The 20,073-nt window shown below is 31.4% G+C and overlaps 2 protein-coding genes across 4 annotated transcripts in view; one reads left to right on the forward strand and one right to left on the reverse strand.

Moving 5' to 3' along the window:
• Madm (MLF1-adaptor molecule) overlaps positions 1 to 20,073 on the reverse strand; it is an 800,745-nt gene that overhangs the window by 76,881 nt on the left and 703,791 nt on the right. The window lies entirely within an intron of this gene.
• Dbct (Dihydrolipoamide branched chain transacylase E2) lies at positions 3,051 to 5,266 on the forward strand. The gene is made up of 2 exons (XM_072523208.1): positions 3,051 to 4,060; positions 4,816 to 5,266. Exons 1-2 carry the CDS (start codon positions 3,187 to 3,189, stop codon positions 5,226 to 5,228), a joined length of 1,287 nt encoding a protein of 428 aa, XP_072379309.1. The 5' UTR covers positions 3,051 to 3,186; the 3' UTR covers positions 5,229 to 5,266.

The following is a 20,073-nucleotide window of genomic DNA, read 5'->3' on the forward strand; positions in this document are numbered from 1 at the left end:
TTCATTCCAAAAGCACAAAAGACTATCACGAGGAGATGACAGCTGATGTTTTCGAAGAGTATTTTGAGCAAATGATTGAACACATACCACCAAATTCAATTATAGTATTAGATAATGCACCTTATCATTCACGACTAGTAGAAAGACTTCTAACGAATGCGTGGAAGAAACAGGATATTCTTGACTGGCTGCGGAATAAGTATCTGCCTTACGAAGATGGAATGGTAAAAGCAGAACTTTTAAAAATTGCCCGGCAACACAAATCTAAGTTCAAGAAATACGTAGTTGATAAAATGGCGGAAGGGCGAAACATCACAGTCTTTAGACTTCCACCCTACCACTGCGAAATAAATCCAATTGAACTCATTTGGGCACAAATGAAAAGTTATGTGGCTAGAAAAAATACGTCATATAAAATACAAGCTGTACGTGAATTGTTATACGAGACTTTATCTTCTTCTTCACGTGCCATCTCCGCGACGGAGGTTGGCAATCATCATGGCTATTCTGATCTTAGATGCTGCTGCTCTGAATAGTTCAATAGATGTGCATTCGTACCATTCCCTCAAGTTACGCAACCATGAGATTCTTCTTCTTCCTACACTTCTCTTGCCCTGGATTTTCCCTTGTATAATCAATTGAAGTAGGTTGTATCTCTCATTACGCATAACATGCCCCAGGTATTGCAGCTTTCGTGTCTTGATGGTTTCCAATACTTCCATTCTTTTGTTGATTCTTCTCATGACTTCGTTGTTTGTTACATGCTCGGTCCATGATATCTTCAGGATTCTTCGATACACCCACATTATACACGAGTCTTTATAACATATTACAAAACAAAACTGGAAAGATGCAGTAAGACATGTAATAGAAGAACAAAAAATGTGGGATCTTGATAACATAATTGATGCGACCGTAGAGATTATTAACCTAATTATTAACCCTCAAGACGACTCGGATTCCGAAGTTGATCCTATTTATTTTGAATTTGAATAGTTTTCTAATCGTAATTATATAAGGTAAGTAATAGTAGTTGTAATCGTAAGGTATTAAAGGAGAAAGGCGCAAAATGTCGCCTGTCAAAATCTTCAATGTGTTTTAAATGTATCCATTTTTTTTTTCAAATCCTGAGAAAACTAAAAAGCATTTTTGAAAAATTTAAAGGCAGAATGAAATATTTTTTAGAATAAATAAAAAGTTTCTTTTGCATGCAATATTTTCAATTAAAAATTATACTATATTTTCTCTTTTATTTTCACCCCTGTTACATAACATATTAAAATAAACATTGTAGAAGTTTTCAGGGACTTTCTGCCCTGAGTAATAATGTAATCTTTCATTCTGCGTTTAAATTTTTCAAAAATATTTATTAGTTTTCTCCGGATTCGAAAATAATGGATACATTTAAAACACATTGAAAATTTTGCCAGGCGACATTTGGCGCCTTTTTCCTTAATTAAATAAATGTATCTTTTACAAATTGCAAGAAACTTTTTATTTTTGAATAAAATAAATAAGTTTTATTAAAAAATACAATTTACATAAGTACAATTTAAAAAATATATTTATTTAATTCAAATAAATGTTTCAATCATATACTCTACGACACTGGTCGTTCATTTCTAACCATTCAAAATACCCCCGTAATAGGATTATAAGGTATTGTATTCCTTCAGATATAAGGTGGGTTAGTCGAAAACGTCTTAAACCGTCAGTTTTAGGTTGGTTTTTACTATTATATCGTATTACCTATCCTCTCTGTATTTCAGTTTTCTAATTAGGGTTAAACTTGTAGTGAGCTATCAACAAATTGTGAACCGTGTATAGAATATACTGGTCTATTGTTGACTTCTGTCTGCAGAAATCATATTGGCATTTGTAAACCATTCTTTTAGAGTATAGTATAAACCTTTCAAACATGACGTTGGACATTGCTTTGTATGCTGTGTTCAACAGTGTGATTCCACGATAGTTTCAACATTCTAACTGGTCTCCTTTTTTATGTAATGGTATAATAATACCTCTATTCCAGTTCGCTGGTAACGGTTTATTCAACCACATCTTTATTATCACTTCATGTATTGTTTTTAGTAATGCGTCTTATCCTTCCTTCAGTAGCTCCGATGCTATTTGATTCAATCCTAGTGATTTATTGTTCATTAATTTGTCTACTGCTGTTCTAATATTGGCTATTGTTGTTGGACTCTTTTCTCTGATGTCTTCCTTAAAGTGTTCTTTGCATCTTCTTAGTATGTTTTGCTGTTCACTCAATATATTACCCTCCTTATCTCTACACATCGTTGTTCTCGGATTGAAATATTTTCTACTTTTGTTCAGTTTCTGGTAAGACGTCTCTGTTGACTTACTTAGTTCTTGTAGTTTTTGTGTTAGTAAAATAGTTGGAGTACTTCTATTATAGAATATATACTTCTATTCTTTTCTGTTGTATTCTTATAGAATATATAATTATATTCTTTTCTTAAAACAGTCGTTTTAATTGAATTCGGTACGAAATTCTAATAGTTAAGGTTTTTAAGGAATAATTTATTTCGGGCATGTCTATATCTAAGGTTCATGACATTTGTAAACAACCCTATTAACAGAATATATCTTGTACATGACAAGACATTTGTAAGTGGGTTACGAATAAGGTTTCAGCTAATTTAAAAAAAAATTTCAGTTACACAGCAAACATCTATGCCATTTTAACAAGATACAAAAAAACCATCTGGCAGAAATATAATATTTAAAATGAACATCAATAAAAGATAATACTAATGTGTTCTTAAAATTTGTTATTAATTAAAAGGTTTTATTGGAGGATTTACTGGATTTTTTATCCTATAAAATTTTATTTAGATTTTCCACTTAACAGTTATTACCAATGAGCCTTACGGTACTTAATTATATTAGAAATAACTGAACCTTAATACTTAAAAAACTGTATTAAACCTCATTAGACTAATTATTATAAAACGCACATTAACCTACAAATAAAACTCATCTTCCACCGGAAAAGCTAAATAATATAAAATTAAACTTCATGGTAAACAACTCGGAAAGGCCCGAACAAACAATATATTTACTACGAAACGATAAAGAATGTCATAATTGTGTTGCTTAACCTTCGTTAACAGAAAAACAAAGATAAGAATATATTAATTAACATTAACGACTGTTAGTGTTATGTCGACTCACATCGCTACCATGTTGGCTGTGAATACTTTTAAACAAACATGTGTAAATCAAGTCAAATATTTACATATCTATCGAAATTTGTTAGAAAAAGTGTCTTTTAAATTATCCGATATTGGTGAAGGAATCAAAGACGTTACAGTAAAAGAATGGTACGTAAAAGAAGGTGACAAAGTTTCGCAGTTTGATAATATCTGTGAGGTACAAAGTGATAAAGCCTCCGTAACTATAACAAGCAGATATGACGGCGTGATTTCCAAACTGTATTACAAAGTAGATGATACCGCTCTGGTTGGAAAACCTTTGATCGATGTTGAAGTAGAGGGTAGTAAAGATAGTGAAGAAAATTCTGAAGAAGAATCTTTACCAGAAAAAGAAGTGTCCTTAGGATATGGCAATACCGCAAACATACTTTGCATACCCTCAGTAAGACGATTAGCTAAAGAACATAATATAGACCTAAACAAAGTTCAAGGAACTGGGAAAAATGGAAGAATCCTTAAGGAAGATATCCTCAAATTCTTAGGAGGATCCATATCCAATAGAGAATTAATTACCCAAAGGGAACAAGTTAAACGTGTATCAACCGAAGATGATATAGAACTTATCAAAGGATTTCAAAAATCAATGATCAAAACGATGAGTGAAGCTCTAAAAATTCCCCATTTTGTGTATGGCGATGAAATTAAGATAACCGAGGTATCCAAATTGAGAAATATTTTAAAACATAAACATGATAGGAAGATATCTCCTCTACCATTTTTTGTTAAAGCAATATCTAATTCTTTAAAGAAGTATCCAATAGTAAATTCCTCTGTAGACGATAATGTGGAGAATATTATATACCATAAAGCACACAATATAGGTAAGATTTTTTAATGATTTTTCTATAATTTCTATAATTTTTTATTATTAATAGTATTACTATTATTTTTAGTATTACTATTTTTTATGTAAATTCAATGTTTCTATTATTGATATAGGTTAAAGTGTGCAAGTAATGTTAAATTACGTATCGAAATTGATGTTTTTCGAGTACTTTTTCCTCTTTTTAATAATCACCTCTAGAAACCGGCATGAAACTTCTAGAAGATCTGCATCTCAAATTTGTAACTTAACAATTAGTCTAAAAATCTTTACTTTCTCTATCTGATTTATCAACTGACCCGTTCATCTTCGTGCCTTGGGTACGACTCTGTCTGTCTATCTGAACGTATCTAGAGGCGAAATCACAACTACCGAAGGAGATATTCATGCACAGTAACTTAAATAGGTACTAAACGTAATCAGAGCTGAAACGCGATACTATTATGTTTCTGTTTTATTTAATCTTGCATCTACTAGCCTTTCACTGCAATTAAACATGTCAAAGACATCTAGAATTTAAACTTAAAACTGACCCTGAAATTTATGACTTTTATATTATGAATGCATGCCTTCAAATTAACATCCGGTTAATATAATTTTATATATATTTTATATTTTACCTTCTAATGACCCAAACACCATGTGTTGTTAAATTATATAAATGTATGGGTTATATTTTACGTCACTATTTGATGCTTAATAAAATCATTTAAAATATCAAATATGTGGTAAACCACAATATGACAATTTCAGGTATAGCTATGGATACGTCTGTGGGTTTGGCTGTGCCAGTCATAAAGAATGTTCAAGCACTTTCGGTGATACACATTTCCGACGAAATTCAAAGACTGATTAAGAATGGCAGGGATGGAAAATTCTCACTAGCTGACATCTCTGACGGTACCTTTACATTGTCTAATATAGGATCTATAGGTGGCACTCATACTAAACCTGTTATTCTTCCCCCTCAAGTAGCAATCATGGCTATAGGAAAATCTCAAAATGTGCCCAGGTTTGATGAAAACAAAAATCTTGTATCCGAGGAAATTATAACGGTTAGCGCATCGGCTGACCACCGAATTATAGATGGTGCTACAATGGCAAGATTTGTAGTTGATGTTAAGAAACAATTAGAGAATCCATATTTGTTATTTCTGAATATATAATTGTAAAATTTGTTTTAATTATAAAATATTTAAGAATATTTAGGTATTTTAATTATGATATATATATATATATATATATATATATATATATATATATATATAAGAAAAAAGAATTAAATACAACACAGAATTTCATAAAATCAAAAAAATACAAATTAATAAGTTCAATAAATTAAAAATAGAAGTCTACAAAGAGGATTACCTACAAAAAACTGGAGAACTCTTAAATGATACTAAGTATTACACTACACTTAGAAGGAGTCCTGTTTGTACTTTGCAACAAAAAGCAAATTGTCTAATATCTAAACTAAACAGAAAGAAATTTATTGATAATAAAAAAGCAAAAGAGCTCAAAATTTATAATTCTATTGCTCCACGGTTTTATGCTCAACCTAAAATACATAAACCAACTTTATCTATGAGACCAACTTTTCATCTTTATGCCCTCCTAATGGACCAATAGCACAGCTCCTCACTGACATCTTAACTAATGCTTATAATTTAAACAACAATTTTTACATTAAATATTCATTTGATTTTAGTTCTTTCATTAATAATTTCCAATTACCACAAAATTATGTTTTAGTTAGTTTTGATGTAACATCTCTTTTTACCAATTTGCCTTTAGATTTAATCATAAGTAGTGTTGAAAAACATTGGAATGAGATTTCGCAACACACTAATATTGACTTATTACATTTCAAAACACTTGTCAACTTTGTTTTTGATTCTAATATTTTTATATTTAATGGTGTCTTTTATAAACAAATTTTTGGTAGTCCTATGGGATCTAGTCTTTCACCCATTCTAAGTAGCTATATCATGGATGATGTTATCAGTGATTGTATCAGCAATTGAACTTTTTTCATTCCTTTTATTAAAAGATATGTAGATGATTTAATTTTGGCACTTCCTAAACACAAAATTCATGAAACAGTCAACATTTTCAACAGTCATAATCAACATATACAATTTACAGTTGAGGAGGAGGTAGATAATTCTCTACCATTTCTTGACATGAGAATTGTAAGAAATACAGACAATATGTTGAAAACCAGATGGTTCAGAAAACCCATATGTAGTAATAGATTTATAAGCTATTACTCTCATCATCCAAATAAGATGAAAATGAACCTTATACAGAATTAAAAGAACGTGTTTTAAAACTTTCTCATCCAGATTATCTACAAGAAGATCTTCAATTGTTAAAAAATATTCTAATTGAAAACTCTTATCCTCCAGATATGCTACATAGGATGCTTTTTTCTAATATTGTTAATATAAATAACTTAACACCATTTTTTGCTAAATCTCAAAACATTGTATCTAACAATCAGAACATCTATTATTATTCACTATCTTTTATACCATCATTAACACCTAAATTAATACAAACACTAAAGGTTATTGACAATATAAAAATAGCAACAAAGAACATCAAAACTATTTCATCTTTATATTCCAAAACTAAATATCCTATAGACAAATTTGAAAAAACGAATTTAGTATACAGCATTAGTTGTACTCAGTGTAAGGCTGAATATGTTGGTGAAACCGGAAGAAATCTTTCAAATCGCATTATTTCTCACAAAAGTGATTGCAGAATTAAAAAACCATCTTGTGCTTTGGCAGAGCATGTAATCGATAAAGACCATATTATGGATTTTGATAACATTAAAATTTTATGTAGTGAAAGTAATAAATTCAAAAGGACTTTTTTGGAAATGGTTTGTATTAGCAAAAGTGATAATAATTAAAAAAAAGATCAGAAATTCAAAATGTAAGCAAAATTTATAATTATATTCTTTCTTTATAATTCATGTATAAAACTTGTAAAATGTCACATTTTGATTTAATTTTCCATATATCTCTTACATTTTTTCAGACATCTATCAATGGTGAATAAACCTTCTTTTTTGTTACTAAACAAAAAAAAAATTTTAAACAAAATTTTAAGTTTGCATTTATGACATTGAGGCTTATTTGTAATTGGTTGCTAACTTATTTATAAATTCAATTGTTTTTGTATTAAAAAAAATGTTTTCAAAATTATACTAAAAATTTCAGTTTTTTTTTTTTTTTTTTATTAATAATTTTTAAGATGTATTAGCAGCAATTTTTATTTACTAAACTAATTTTGACTCCAACCCATCCAAAACAGTTATAATATATATATATATATATATATATATATATATATATATATATATATATATATATATATATATATAAGAAAATTGGTTGAAAACAACTGCCTCAATTTAAATTAAAAAAAAGGAATTTGATAAACAGCAAAGATTGGGTAAACAGCTGATAGAGAATACTCATTTTACAATATCCAATATATTTCGACTATTTTCATAGATATCATCAGGGAAAGCATAGTATCATCAGCTGATGGTTATTAGGTATCTCTTACATATGATGAATTAATTTTTCACAGTCACAGCTTAAATGATGCAGTAGCTACTTAATAAAACTAGCTGGTGTCAGTGGCTCAATATTTGTTAGAAAAAAATTACATACTCAATTTAAATTACTACAAGTCTTTTAAATAAATATAAGTTATTTTTGGGATTTCAACTATACTAAACACAGTGTGAATTTGTCTTTCAGTTCGAACAGACGATAAAATCACATTAAGCGGAGATAAGTTTTTGCGGTAATTAAAAATCGATATTTATATTTAAATTTAAAGTTTGTGTAAATATATCGGTTTAATACTTGGAATTTTAGTGTAAATAAGTGATTTACCTCCCCTAATGGGGGAGGAAAATAACAATAAGACGCAAATGTGCGAAGTAAGTGTTGCGACAAATTCCCCAGATATGGATATGGATAAGGATATGGAAATTGGTGCTAATTCCGGCAAAACAAGGGAAGTTAAACTGTATAATATTTCCTCTAATAATTATGATTTTCATAGCTGTTGCGTTTATATAGAGAATTTGAATAATCAGAACATCTCTCGTTTGCATCCAATGGTGGTGGGGGAAATTTTGTATCAAAAACTTAAAATCAAAAACCTAAAGGAAATTAAATCTATATGAAAAAATAGAGTTAAAGTCATTTTAAAATCTATTTTGGATGCAAATCATCTAGTAACACATAATAAGTTAAAAGATGAAAATTTAAAAGCCTATATCCCTAACCATCTCTTGGAAATCAAGGGAATAATTCACGATGTAGATACGAGGTATGATACTGATTATTTAAAAAAACATATAGACTCTTCCGTTAAAATTAACGACATTAAAAGAATGCATAGAAAGGTAGATAAAGACGGTAAAACAGAATACGTTCCCAGACGAAATATTATAGTTACATTTGAAGGAAATGTTTTGCCGACTCATGTCGTAGTTAATTTTGGGTATTTACCGGTAGAAAGATTTGTAGGCAGGGTAATACAGTGCTACAAGTGTTTGAAATTTGGTCATATTTCTAAGCAATGCAAGGGTACAGAAGAATTTTGTATACGAGGTGCAGAAATTAAAAATGATAGTCACATATGCGACACTAAAAAAACTTTTTGTATACATTGTAAAAGTAAAGATCATATTTCGATCTCTAAAAGTTGTCCCGTTTATGAGGAACAAAAAAAAAATTAAAAACATTATGTTAGATCAAAAAATCTCCTTTTTAGAAGCAAAAAGATTTAAAGAATCATCTTTTTCCGAATTTGTTAGTAACAATAAATTTTCGATATTGTCAAATCTTGAAGAAAATTTTCCAAAACTACCTAACGTATCTGATGACAATATGTCATCTCACCCTACCATTCCAAGATCGTATATGAAAAAATCAACAAACTTTACTCATCCTGGACCTAGTAGGATTAATACTGAACATAATGCACTTAAAAAAAGGAAAGTTTCTACTCCTGTTTCACAATCCCCTACAGATTCCTCCACCTTTCCTTTTAGATTTGGCCCGTTACAGCCTCTACCACCTAATCCCAATAAACCTAATAGTTCAATAGATGGTGAAAAAAATAAAATGGTTATTTCGTTAGTCAAATTTTTTTCTGAATTTATAAAAAATGTAAAATCATTTGAGGATGCAGAAACACTGGATAATAATTTGTTAGCTAAGGGTTTGCATACTGTTCTCGAGGATATTTTTAAAGGTACTTAAATTTATGGCTTTAAACACTAAACTTAAAATTATGCAATGGAACGCTAGATCAGCTGTTGCAAATAAAAACAGCCTACTCAATTTCTTTATTAAAGAAGATGTTGATATTGCTCTTTTAAGTGAAACCTGGTTCAAAAATAATGTTGTATATAATTTTAAAGGTTATAATATTGTTCGTCAAGATCGTGCAGACGGTTTTGCTGGTGTCGCTGTTTTGGTAAAAACTGGTATCCGTTTTGAAATATTAAAATTAAATAAGAACTTCAATAAAGAGCTGCTTGCCTGTGGTATTAAAGTTAATTACGATAATACTCACTTGAGTTTTCTCTCTGTATATAGATGTCCAAAAACCAAAACCAGAATAGAAGATTGGACAAACTTATTTTCACAAGTGAAGCACCCTTGCATTATTGGGGGTGATATGAATGCCCACAATGCTCTCTGGGATCATCAAAAAATAATAATATTGGCGATCAAATTGTAGAGACCCTACAGGATCTTGATTTCATTGTGATGAATAACGGTCAACCTACTTGTCAAGGAAATCCAGGACATTCAGATTCTATGATTGATATTACGGTTTGTTCCCCTTCCATTTTTGCTAAGACATTTTGGACTGTAGATTCTGATACACTTGGATCAAATCACTATGTTGTAAAAATAGAATTCGAATACCCAAGAGCTGTTAATGAGACCATATATCCCAAAAGTAAATGGAATACTAAGAAAGCTAATTGGGATATGTACGCTGAAATAATCGAGAATACTTTAAATGAAAGTGGACCTATATCCCCAAATGCTGAAGAAAAATATAATCTTTTATTAGACTGTATCAATAAAGCTTCCATACAATCTATTAGCCAATATAAACCCTTTAGTGTAAGAAACGGACTCCTTCACCATGGTGGGATGCAGAATGTGATCTAATTGTTGCAGAAAGAAAAAATGCATTAATAAAATACAAGCAAGATCCATCAGTTGAAAATTTTATTAAATGTAAACAAGCTAGTGCACACGCTAAGAAATTATTGAAATCGAAAGCCAAACAAAGCTGGGTTGATTGGTGCTCAAAATTAAATAAACAAACGTCGCCTACTTCGATTTGGAATCAAGCGAAAAGGATGAACAGGAAAAGGGTCAATGCTCCATTACCACTAGAAGATTCGTGGATAGCAGAGTTCTTCGACAAAATTGCACCACCATATGTGAACAATCACGAAGATTTAATGTTATTTAATCCGAATCATAGCCATTTACTCTTAAAACCGTTTACTATGCTAGAATTGGACTGTGCCCTTAGTGACCGTCCTAACACTTCTCCTGGTTATGATGAAATCAAATATATTATGCTATTTAATTTACCAAATAATGCAAAAGAGTTACTTCTAAATATTTTTAATCAGATAATTAGAGAAGGTTCTAACATTTCGGCCTTCAAACATATTATTGTCGTTCCTATTCCCAAACCTGGGAAAAATCTAAAATTAGTTGAAGCTTACAGACCCATATCTTTATTATCTTGTGTACAAAAAACTCTAGAGAGAATACTTAAGGCTAGGCTAGAATGGTGGTTACTAGAGCAGAACCTTCTACCCAAAGAACAATACGGATTCAGGAAAGGTTTTGGTACTTTGGATGCATTGGCTTCCCTAGTTGTAGACATTCAAAACAATTATTCCCGGAACAATTACTTACCGGTATTATTTCTTGATATAGAAGGTGCTTATGACTCTGTGTGTCTAACAGCACTCAAAGAAAAAATGACAAGAATATTTCAAATTCCAGCTCAATTTGCTGATAGTATTGTTAATCTTTATTCAAACAGATTAGTTTATTTATGAAAAGAACAAATGCTCATAGGTCCCAGAATCGTAAACAAAGGATTACCTCAGGGTTCTGTATTGAGTCCTATCCTGTTTAATTTGTACGTAGCGGATTTGTACAATATTAAAATAAATAACATACCATTCAACCTCATACAATACGCAGATGATTTCTGCATTTACACAGAACACAAAGAATATAAAAAAGCAATCAAAAACTTGGATAGTATCTATCAACTACTTCAAAAATGGCTTTATAAAAACAATTTTGAATTATCTTGTAATAAATCTCAGGTTTGCATTTTTACCAGACATTATAAACCTAACGATCAAATAATTAAATTAGGAGAGCATCAATATCCACTAAAAAATAAGGTCAAATATTGAGGGATGATACTTGACAAGCATTTGACTTGGAAGGATCACATTGAGAATATGTTAAACAAATGCAACAAGGGAATAAATTTCCTTAAATCAATTAATAAAACGTGGTGGGGTGCTGATGTAGACGTAAATTTATTATTCTACAGAGCGTATATTCGCTCCATTTTGGATTACGGAAGCATATTTTATGGATCAGCCAGTAATGTATTGCTAAATAAAATTAACGTAATACACAATTCAGCTCTACGTACATGTTTAGGTGCTATGAAGTCCACACCAATTCAACCCTTGTATTTGGAAGCCTTGGAACCACCTTTAAATATCAGACGAAACTTCCTGACCGAAAAATTTCTGGTAAAGAGATATATAAAAAATCAATCGTTATACACAAAGCTCATCACTCTGAATTGCTATGATTTGTCTACTAAATACTGGGAAAAAAAGAAATCGCTTTTAGTCTGCGAAGCTTTGCAACATAATATGGAAGCATTAAAAGAGATAGATAAAGCTACGTATACACTTCAAAACATCTCATATGCAACATATCATGGTTCAAATGCAGATATCATGGTACCAAAATATAGTGACAGTATACACATAAATAGAAAGATTATTCACTCAATATTATCAGAATTCGAAAACTCCGTCGTTATATATACCGATGCCTCCAAATCATCAAACGGCACTGGATGCGCTTTTTTTATTCCATTGGAACGAATAGAGCGCACATTTAAGTTGAACTCCCCGATCTCTATTTTTACAGCAGAAGCTCTTGCAATATATGAGGCCTTACTTTATGCAACAGAAAGTAACTCGGACCATATAGTGATATTATCAGATTCTTTATCAGTTTTGACCTCTATTGGGAAACCGGGATTGCCAAATACGTACAGTTGCCCTTATATTTACAAAATTAAGGATATCAAACAAAAGTTAGTAACAAGGGGCAAAAATGTACTTTTTGTTTGGATTAAAGCACATATAGGTTTGGAAAATAACGAACATGTAGACCAATTAGCAAGAGAAAGTATTATGTCTGGTAGAGAAACTTCGTATAAAATCACGGCTTGCGACTTTCTGGCTTCCTTAAAATTAAGATTATACCAAAGGTGGGATAATATATGGAAGGAATATTCCATTGTTAGCCCAAATAGATACACTTCTCTTCAAACAGATATTCCTAAAACTCCTTGGTATAAGTTTTTTAATGTACCTAGAAAATATGTTACCACGATCATAAGACTGAGATTTGGGCACGCTTGTTACCCCAAACATTTATTTAAACTTAAGGTTTTAGATAATGATCAATGTGAATTTTGTACAGAAGAAGGAAACCTAGATCATATATTTTTCAGTTGCCCCAGAAATATTATAACTTCATCCAGATTAATAAATAATTTACATAAACATATTAGCCCCTTGTAACCTTCAGTACCTATTATCATTAGACTCGAGAGCAGTGTATGATTTATTAGTTATGTTTTTAAAAGATAGTAAAATAACCATGTGAATAATTATACATTAGTTAATAACGTAACCTTTGTCTCTAACCCAATTGTTTAAATTCCTTTCTTACCGTGGCCTAGTGTCTTGATGGGCCCGTAGGCGAGAAGAGAGTGACCCTGTTTACCTGTTTTGTATATTTAATGTTTTGTTTTAATATAAACTCAGACAATCTTTTTTTTACCATGTTGAGTCTGGCTGAATGACTAAAAGTCTATGCCAAAAAAAAAAAAAATATACTAAACTTAAATAATAATAAATATTTAATTATTTTATGAATGATTTTGATGTCACAGCTAAAATGATGCCAACTTTAAAACAAGAAAATTAATAAAGAAAACCAACTCTACGGATTGAAAAATTGCTAATATTTTGTAGGTCTTCCTTAATTATCAATTATAGCCTGCAGTCGTCTAGGCATTGATTCGACCAACTTTCTATTGTACTCTGGGGAAATTATGTCCCATTGTCCCAAACTTCAGTAATTTTTACTATCAATTCATTTCTATTTGATTTGGGGCACTATTTACTTTATTTTTTAATGTCAACCACAAATTTTCAATAACAATCAAATCTAGTGACTTGTCTGGTGTTTTAACGATATTTCGGCAATTATAAAGCAACCAAGTACGAACCCGATAAGACGTGTGTTTTGGATCGTTGTCCTGATAAAACCGGTAATTGTTATTAATACCTAATTTTTGAGCACTAGCGGTGAGATGCTGCCTTAGTATATCCAAGTACATGTATTGGTTCATATTCCCTTCAATAAAATGGATGTTACCTACTCCTGCAGGTGACATACACCCCTACATCATCACTTCACCTCCACCGTGCTTTATCGTAGCTTTAATATATTTTAATTTTAGTTCTTCATTCGGCTTTCTCCACACTGATATTTTTCCATCGGACCCAAATTAGTTTATTTTGGATTCATCAGCAAATATTACTGAATTCAAAAAGTTCAAATCTTTGTTAATATGCTCCCTAGCGATCACCAATCTAACACGCGTATTTCTTTGGATAAGAAAACGTTTATTTCTAGCAGTTCGACCACGTAGATTATTCTTTCATAATATCCGTCTAATTGTTTCAGGCTTAGATCTTTTTCCAAACTGTCTTTCCACCTCATGTCGAAATTTTTTGTAGGATTATTTGCAATTTCTCTGACAATCCATCTTTGCTCACCTTCGGTCAAAAACTTATTTGGGGCTAACCTTGGTTTATTTTAAACTCTATTTTCATTTCGGTAACGTTCAATAATGTGCTAAACTGTTGATGAACATTTATTTACTATTTTGGATATGTCTCTTAGGTTATATCCATTTCTATGGTGAGTAATAATTAAATTTCTTTCACTACGTAGTTCGGCGACCCATTCTTAAATAATCTTGTTATTTGCCGATTAAATACTTTGAAATGTCAAATTATACATAAAAATAACTGCAATATAAATTTAATGCAACGCCTACTTCGTAATTTTAAATTGACAAGTTTTGTAATCCTTCATCATTTTAGCTGTGACATCAAAATCATACATAAAATAATTAAATATTTATTAGTATATATTAAGTATGGTATATTTAAAACCCAAAAAAAGCTTATGTTATTTTAGAAGACTAATAGTTATTTTATTTCAGTATGAATTTTTTTTTCTCATAAATATTGAGCCACTGACACAAGCTATTATTATTGAGTAGCGACTGCATCATTTAAGCTGTGAGCTACTGTATATAACAATAAATAGAAACTAAAACTGAGCCATAGCAATTACACAAATTTGACATCTACAACTAAATTAAAATGTATAATGTTAAAATAAATAAATAATAAAAATTTTTAATTAATTATCTGACGGATTTGTAAATTGAAGTAAGGTTAGACATTTATTTGATGTATAATTTTGTTTTATATAAATAGGTAGTTAGTAAACTTCATTTTAGTCAATAGGTCATTATCATATTAAGTTATACAGTTAGGTAGTTTATTAATCAACATTATTAATAAACCAAGCGCCAGATCTTAGGCAAATCTTTTATTTTTGGTTATTCTATTCTTGTCCAAGGCTAGTAAATAGGAGTATATTTCACTCAAATGTTTAATATCTGATTTTTTGTTCATATAAATATCACACTCTGCTATAAAAGCCATTTCTAGAAAGATTCTCTTACTATAGTTACTTTGAACACCTAAGATTTTAAACGAACTACAATTCACATTATCATGTACATGTGTGGCAAGAGTGCATCTTTCTGGGTACAATCTACAGTAACTTTTGAGGGAGGTAATCCGATCTTTTATGGATCTTGAGCTTTTTCCTATGTATTCTTTATTACAATCTGTACAAGGGATACTGTAGATTATATTTGTTGTTAATGCTTTAGGGTGTCTATCATTCAATTTTGAAAACTTTATTTATGGTTAGAACTGTTTTATTTGAAATTTTTACATATGTAACATTTTTAAATATTCTGGTTAACGCTGGAGTGATTTCTTTAATATACGGTAATGAAGCAAATGCTGTCCTTGGGATGTAGTGTGTTGATTTATGTTATTATCTTTTTGAATTGTTAATGGATCAATAGATGCGGTGTTAAATAAAATATTTTTGATGAGTATATGTGGATAAGAATTATCAATAAAAAGTTTGTAAAGAATGTTACGATTTTTTTGAAGAAATCTGATATTTAAGTACAGTGCAGCCAAGTTAGAAAAGGAGCATGTTAACTTGGGAAAGGATCACTACAGAAGCAATGCGATCAATGTGTAGCATTAGAGTTAGAAGGTCCTGATGGTTTCCAGGGCAACAACTAACAATAACCACGGAAGAACCTACAGCTACCTGAGGACAGGAATGCCAAACGTTTTTCTCGGAAAACAGAGAAACAAAAAACAAAATAGGTATATTCATGGAAGGCAACCCTATATACGCATTTCTGACTATTGGTCGTCTACAGTACGGTGTAACCAAGTTAGAAAAGGAACATGTTAACTTCAGAAAGGATACCTAAAGGATCAATGAGACCAATTTGTGGAATTAGGGTTAGAAGTCCCTGATGGTTTCCAATGCAACAACTAACAATAACTACGGAGGAAGCTGTAGCTACCCGAAAGGTTTTCATAGATAAACCTATTTTGTTTTCCTATTTTGCGAAACATGCCATTACATTTTACTTTTATTATTCACTTGCATTAACTTTTTCTATTTGTTTTAAACGTTTTAACGTTTGGCATTCCTTTCCTTAGGTAGTTTATTTATTATTAACTAACTATAAATATATAAATAACTATGGACCTGGAGTCTTCATCTACTTTCCTTCTTTTCATTGGTCAAAACAAATATGCCTCTTTCTTCATTTCGACGTCTTTAAATTGCCCAGTCGTAAATACTCTAACATTTTCTAGGAACTCCAAATTCCCGACTTCTTTCAAACAACCTTTTTCGTTAATCTTACGTTCAAACACAAATTGCTCTTACATGCCTATCAAAACAAATAAACAATTCCATGAATATTATGGATTAGATTACAAATATGTTAACAAAGACAACTTTATGCTGGATAAAACCAATACCTATGTTAACAATAGACAGACCAAAAGGTATTTTATAGACCAATATATATATATATATATATATATATATATATATATATATATATATATATATATTATCGAAGACGTTTCGCTTTATATTTCTAAAGCTTCATCAGTTCTCTAAAATATCACAGTTGACATAGATTTGATATTGGAAACAGCGGGATTGAACAATAAAGATCTACGAATAATTACAAATCTATACTGGCATCAAGTGGCAAGAATAAAGGTTGAACAAGAACTGTCGGATGGAATAAATATAAAAAGAAGAGTGAGACAAGGCTGTATATTGTCGCCTTTACTTTTTAACTATTCGGAGGAAATATTTAAGGAAGCCTTAATGGAGACAACCGAAGGTATTATTGTGAATGGAGTAACCGTCAACAATATTAGATATGCCGACGATACCTTAGTGCTTGCTAATTGCGGAGAAGACCTTCAAAATCTAATGAACAAAATAAAACAGACTTGTAATCAGTATGGATTAAAACTCAACGTTAAGAAAAGTAAATATATGATAGTTAGCAAACATAATATTATACAGAATGACGGAATAAAAGTCGGAGATGCCACACTGGACAGAGTAGAGAAACTCGTGTATCTCGGCAGTAATATCAATGAGAGCTGGGACCCAACCGCAGAAATTAAAAGCCGAATAGAACAAGCCTGAGCTGCCTTTGTAAAAATGAGAAACGTACTTTGCAGTCATGATCTTAGCATTGACCTTAGAGTTCGAATGACATCTTGCTACATCTTTCCTGTCCTGCTGTATGGAGTGAAAGCGTGGACTCTAACTGAGGCTATCCTTAGACGCTTGACAGCCTTTGAGATGTGGGTATACAGACGACTACTGAAAATAAGCTGGGTCGACAGAGTTAGAAATGAGGAGGTCCTTAGACGGCTGAACCAAACAACACAACTGGTCAATATAATAAAGTAACGCAAGCTGGAATACTTCGGTCACATTATGAGACACCCTGAAAAATATGATCTTTTACGTCTGATCATTCAGGGAAAGATCCAAGGTAATCGTGGTCCTGGTAGAAGAAGAACATCATGGCTGAAAAATCTAAGGCAATGGTATGGAAAATCAACTACATCGTTATTTAGAGCTGCTGTCAATAAAGTCACGATAGCGAATATGGTAGCCAACATGATATCCAACGATCGATAATGGTCATGGAACTAGAAGAAGAAGAAGCCTGGCAAAAGGGCTTTAGTTATGTATCTTCGATCCTATTAGTCCAATCGTGACGCACAGTACCTCAAATGGTACCATTTAACCAATAGAATACTACGACGTACAAACCAAATACATCAACACGTCAAAAGGACCTTAGGTATATATCTTTGCTCCTATATATGATATGTCAAAAGAGCCTTAGTTGCGTATCTCCGGTCCTATAGGTCTAATTATGACATATGGAGCCTAAAATGATAGGATTTAACGGAGATAATACGATGGTGGAGAGAAATTAAACATGGCGGCATCTAATAACACCTTAAACTGGCAGCAATAAAACGAATTAACGCACAGAGGTGTGTGGCATATTACGTGACAGGATTTAGCGAATACCATACGATTACGTCATACATCTCTTTGCATACGTCCACTTTTAGTTAACTACTTAGTATGTATTCAGTACTTTGCTTTACGGTGTTGAGGCATGGACTCTTAAACAGAAGAATGTTAAAAATCTTGAAAGCTTTGAGATGTGGTGCTACCGCCGTATACTAAAAATAAGTTGGGTGGATAAAATTACAAATAAAGAAGTAATACGTAGAACAAATAACGATCCAGAAGTTATACTGAATATAAAAAAGAGAAAACTTGAATACTTTGGCCACCTGATGAGAGGACAAAAGTACACATTCCTACAAAATATAATGCAAGGAAAAATCCAAGGACACAGAAATCCAGGCCGTAGAAGAATGTCCTGGATGAGAAATTTACGGGAGTGGTTTGGCTGTACCACTAACGAATTATTCAAAACAGCAGTAAATAAAATTAGAATCGCCCTAATGATATCCAATCTCCGATAGGAAAGGCACTCAAAGAAGAAGATATGATAAACTCGAAAAAGATCCAACGTTCACTGTTAGACATATGCCTCCCGTTCACTGCACACATTTACTGCTCCTTGACGCTGTGACAAGAATGAGATAGGATTTAACAAATAGAATGACAGAAAACTAAACAAGACAGTGTGTCAAACGTGGAATGCGTCGTAGAACGTGAAATATTAGCGTAAAATTATATGATTGCCATAGACGGTTGTTTAATACCCAGCAAACGACTCGATTTGTAAAATTACATAGGCGGGATCTGTGCGAGAAAAAGTCGATCATTCGTTTTATAACCCAAAGGGGACCATAAAATATTCAACGTTAAAATGTGACATAATATAATGGTATGACAAATCTTTTTTCTCCCGCACGGGTGCATGCCTGTATACCTATACAAGGGGAGTCGTGCATAACCTTTAGGTTGATTATAATACATAACTGCAACAAGTATGTTGACGACTTGGGTTAGTATATACAGTGCATTCCGTACGTTTTTTAAACATAATTAGGAAATTATTGACTGAAGGCTATTAAAGAAGTTTTTAAAATTTTTGCGGGTCACCGCCTTTTCTGTAAATGGAGTTCATTTTTTTCCTCAGTTGAATAATTCCTGCTGGTATTTGGTCTAAGCTTACTTATTTTCCCCATTCAAGCTGTTTCATAGCTAATTCTACTTCCTCTTTATAGTGGCCTGTTCACCTGTTTTGGTAATTTCGGACTATTTCATCTCTTATAACATAAAACAGTTGTTTCAGATATCTTTATCGCGTTTCCTTTTTTTATGGAAGAATATGCTGCCGTTTTCATCTTCTACTATTTCATATGGAGCTACACGATTAACAATTCCAAATCAAGAAAACACAAATAAGACTCCGAATTATATTATACAACTAATAGTCGAAAAATGAAGAGCAAGAAGTAGATGGCCAAGAAGCCGAAATCTTAATGACGAACACAAATATAATCGACTAATCAGACAATTAAGATCAGCGCTACATGATGCACGCAATGCCATATTTAAACACTGCATTAGTACATTGTCTAAAGAAGATCATTCAGTATGGATAGCAACAAAAACAATTAAAGAGACCTGAACAACACAACCCACCAATTAAAAAAGATGACGTTAGTTGAGGAAGATCAGACCAGGAAAAAATGTCAACATTTTCAGAATACCAGATAATAATAATCAAGCAATAGAACACTGAAAACTTTTGTTTTTAACTGTACGCCCGTGAATGACTTACCATTTTTTAAATAACACTTAATATTGCACTTTTTTATTGTATTTTTTTCATCTTTCAAGATAATTCTTATAGGGATATATTTATTTATAACAT

The sequence above is a fragment of the Diabrotica undecimpunctata genome, chromosome 2 (assembly GCF_040954645.1).
Source record: "Diabrotica undecimpunctata isolate CICGRU chromosome 2, icDiaUnde3, whole genome shotgun sequence".
NCBI lineage: Eukaryota > Metazoa > Arthropoda > Insecta > Coleoptera > Chrysomelidae > Diabrotica > Diabrotica undecimpunctata.

Bases quoted from the DNA above. Each gene is read 5' to 3' on its own strand.
- Dbct (XM_072523208.1), top strand. From the start codon at position 3,187: ATGTCGACTCACATCGCTACCATGTTGGCTGTGAATACTTTTAAACAA. The intron at 4,061-4,815 runs GTAAGATTTTTT...TGACAATTTCAG, and splicing joins CCATAAAGCACACAATATAG to GTATAGCTATGGATACGTCT.